The 4,142-nt window shown below is 31.4% G+C and overlaps 1 protein-coding gene across 1 annotated transcript in view; it reads left to right on the top strand.

The window, feature by feature from the left end:
- Positions 1-377: 377 nt before the first annotated feature.
- Positions 378-4,142, top strand: part of LOC106792571 — a 4,139-nt gene continuing 374 nt past the window's right edge. Inside the window, exons 1-4 of the mRNA XM_014759044.1 lie at positions 378-689; positions 1,571-1,889; positions 2,597-2,878; positions 3,477-3,806. Of these exons, the coding sequence (XP_014614530.1) occupies positions 378-689; positions 1,571-1,889; positions 2,597-2,878; positions 3,477-3,806 (1,243 nt within the window). The remainder of the gene's footprint in view (positions 690-1,570; positions 1,890-2,596; positions 2,879-3,476; positions 3,807-4,142) is intronic.

Raw genomic sequence — 4,142 nt, 5'->3', positions numbered from 1 at the left:
TCCAATTATGAGAGATTAAATTGTCATCTTATTTTCTCTCTCTCTCTCTCTCTCTCTCTCTCTCTCTCTCTCTCTTTCACTTTTTATTGTTATGTTGTTTTGTTCGCGGAATAAATTAAAAAAAAAAAAATCCAACATAAATATAGAACTTGGTAACATTTGTTAAAACCTTAATTCAAATATTTCTCCCGATACCGATAAAAATAATATCACCAATATTTTTTTGATTTCATTCCAAACCTACAAGCCATCGAAAAACAATTTCATCGTGATCCCAACCTTACGAGTCGATAAAAACAAAATAAAACAAACAAACAAATAACGATCATATTGAACAAACACCTGATTATAATTTTGATATAACCTTAAATATAAAAATGAATAACCATGTGATATCTTGTTATATTATAATAAATTCATTAATAATTTTATTGATTGTAAAACGTGTTGATCAAGTTGAAAGTATTACGACAATAATAATAAGTACAACTGAGATAGAATTTGAAAATGAAAAAGAAGATAATATTGAAATAGGTCCGATACCAACTACGGAAGAAATTATGCAACATAATATAAGTATAGTTGATATACCGGACGTTGACGATGTTAGCTCGTCTCCTGAAGCAAACTGGGACGCGAAGGAAGTTATAAAGGACGTGGCATACTTCATTCGAGCTCATAAGTTTAAGGTAACGTCTCCTATAAGCTATTTCGTTTAAGTCGCTTTTATGGAAAGACGTCACGGAAGGTACTACAACTTGCCTTGTATTCAAACCATTTGAAATAGTTAATTAGAAAAGGGACTCGTGAAACGAACTTTCATCCTAACAGCTCTCTCTCTCTTTCTTTCTCTCTCTCTCTCTCTCTCTCTCTCTCTCTCTGTTCATATTTTATTTCCAGTTATTCTTAACGTGAAACATCTTTGAAAACATCTTTGAGAAAAATTCCCTTTGATCTATTACACTCGTGTAACTCTTAATTTTTATCTATAAAAGAAAGAAAAAAAAAATACATCCGAAACAAGATTTCATCTTCAAAGTTTATTCCAATTTTTTTGTTGACGCGAAAGAATCGTTAACATTATTTGTCACATATTTATTATATATTATATAACTTACAAAAAAAAAAATACTGTATATTCTTTTCTCCATTTTATTTTATATAATTATTACGATATTTATCTAATATTACGCGAGAAAGTGAGTTGAATTTTTATATTTGTTTGAAATAAAAGTGATCGATTGGACTAAGAGTTTCTATGTTAGAATCAAAACTTTTTAACCCACCCATGTACACCTATTTTATTAAACATTTACCTTTAATATTTCTAATAATTTAATTTATTCATATAAATCTTGTTCAATCGTCGCAATTAAAAACGACAATTATTTCTAATCTAAAAAAAAATCAATACTAGAAAATTGATTTCTTTTTGTTTTTTTTCAACCAACTTCTCTCGAATAATTATATTCGAATTAATTTATCTCCCCGTTATGGTAAAATAATTTTTGATTTTTACTTCGCCGATTTGGGGGAGAAGAAGGGGAATATTTTTTTGTTTTTTTTCAAGGATTACGATCGACGATATTACAAGAGCATCGAGGAAGTTCGTAGTCATTTGTATGAGGAATTTCCGAATCCAACATTGAGATCTGTACACTGGGAGGTACGCAAATACTGCGATGCGAGCTTTGTCGAGTGCTTGAAATATCTCGGAAGGATCATTAAGCTCACTGGCCTGAGGCGCAAAGACGACACCGTCACGGTCATGAAAGAACAGAAGTGGAGTCTAGCAAACAATACCGAGCAGATTTTAGCCGTTCAAAGAGACTGTGTGGAGACCCAGAGGCACGACAATCAAACCATGCATCCCTTTCAAGGCCCAATCGGCAAGTTATCGGATAACTTTTATATTATAAATTTAACTAATCTCGTCTTAATTATACTATTTTATATGAAACTTTATCTCATCGTATTCACAAATATTTGTTTCTTGGATTTCTTACTTTCTTCATTAAAATGACTCTGGTAGAAAAAAAACATTGACACGAAAGATTTTTTATTCTTTTTATTAAACTTATAAAACAACATATAGTGTTCTCGTTAAGCGTTTAAAATATTAATACACGATTTTATCCCGAGTTACAATTTACCTTGAACTACAATTCTCATTTGGATTTAACGATCTTAGTTAATAAGAAGAAAACTAAATAAAGAATGTTTTTTCTCTCTTTTGTCTTATTTATTATTAAATCTTAATAAGAAAAATCAACAGAGAAGGATTCTAAGAAAGAACGTAACCTAATTTTCGAATGGTTTAAAAAGATTTGAAAAATTATTTATTCAAAAATCAATGATCACATTTTTCATGAATTATCAGATTAATATTTGATCGTTTGATCGTAAAATAACAACTTTAATAAACTTTTGTTCGAACTTGTATTGCATTTGTTGTATATACAGAAAAGTATAAAAGGGTTTTTACTATCTATCTCTCTTTCTCTTTCTCCTGTCACGTTTCATACGAATTTTTCTCGAAGCTTTGAATAGAGAAAAGATATAGAGAACTCGATTGATCTTTTGTTCCACTTCTCAGAACGTTTTCAATGGCGTAGCAGCGTCAGTTATTATATGTGTTGGTACACGATGATGGGTGTTCAAGAACTAGCCAACTTTGGTGAATCCTGCGACAATTTCGCCAACTGTCTCGACGAATACGGTCCAAATAATAAGGATCCAAGAGCCGACGATGCAAAACCTTTCGCTTGTGCACTCTACAGCTTCTGTCCAGATCACTGTTGTCCCATGAAACACATCTGGCACATGAAAGATTGTTTCCAGTCGATGCAGAATCCTTGCTATGCCGTGAACCTTCTAGGTATTTCCTAATTCAAACTACTATTTCATTTTCTAACCCCTTCCTTTTCTTCTTCTTCTACGTATGTGATTTTTAAATAATAATAGACATAAATTAAACTAATAAATATAAATGCACATTTATCATTTGACAAAGGAGGACGATGAATTTTATAATTTAAAACAATCCACGATTATTGATACTAGATTTATAAATAGAACAAATTTGACTTTCATTTCAAACTATTTATCCCTTCATTCGAACAATGTTTTTGTAAACTATTAAAAAATAATGAACGCGAAACATCCGTAATATATAAATATTAAATAAGTGAATAAAATTGGGGAAGAATATTATTAAAATCTAATAATATAATTACTATATATAATATATATAATATTAATTTAATTAATATATAATTTTCATTTAATAATAACATTGTATACCACACAGGTTGAAAAAAAGATATTAAAAAAAAAGAAAAAAAAAAATTAGAACAATGAAAGAGATCGATGTAGGCGATATTTGAAATGATATAAAAAGAAACAAAAGATTTTGATTTTGTCGTAAAAATAAAAAGAGAATAAAATAAAAACTTAAAGTTGACTGATTTTGACAGAAGGCCGAGAGTGCTGGTTGGATCGTGAAAAGAATCGAGATTTCTTTTCTCTTAGAACGAATCGAATAAACGTGAGCTGCGAGTGTCCGGAAACTGGTTACGAGTGGTCTTCGAGGTTCGGTCTATGCGTCGACGTAAACGAGTGCACCCGTGGGATGCACAATTGCACGTACGAGGACGGCGAGAGCTGCATTAATCTGCCCGGTCATTTCGACTGCATCTGCCGTTACGGTTACGTGTACAGCTTGAACAAGGCCCGATGCGTTCTGAGCATACCGATCAAAAATGCATTAAGAGTTGAAACGATCGAACCGAATGTCACGAAGATGAGTTTTCTCGATAGGATCGTTTACGTCATTGGTCCACCACCACCTGCCTCCTCCTCCTCCTCCTCCTCCTCCTCCTTCTCGTCCTCCTCCACTAACTTTTCTATCCCCACTTTCATGATTTCTAACCTACCATTTAATACCATCCTTTCTTTATCGCTTACTTTTACGATGGTTCATACGTACTTTTCTTTCTACTTTTTTTATCGATTACATTGCAATTTAAAAAGTACGATGTTGTTACTTTAACACTAAATCTACTTATAACTAAACATTATTTCTTTTTCTTTTTTATTATTATTGATTGTGTAGATGATAATCTATTTGATACTTATATCAA

Source organism: Polistes canadensis, unplaced genomic scaffold (genome assembly GCF_001313835.1).
Source record: "Polistes canadensis isolate GaletaPanama2010 unplaced genomic scaffold, ASM131383v1 scaffold_10, whole genome shotgun sequence".
Lineage (NCBI taxonomy): Eukaryota > Metazoa > Arthropoda > Insecta > Hymenoptera > Vespidae > Polistes > Polistes canadensis.
This window is presented reverse-complemented; position numbering and strand designations above follow the sequence as displayed.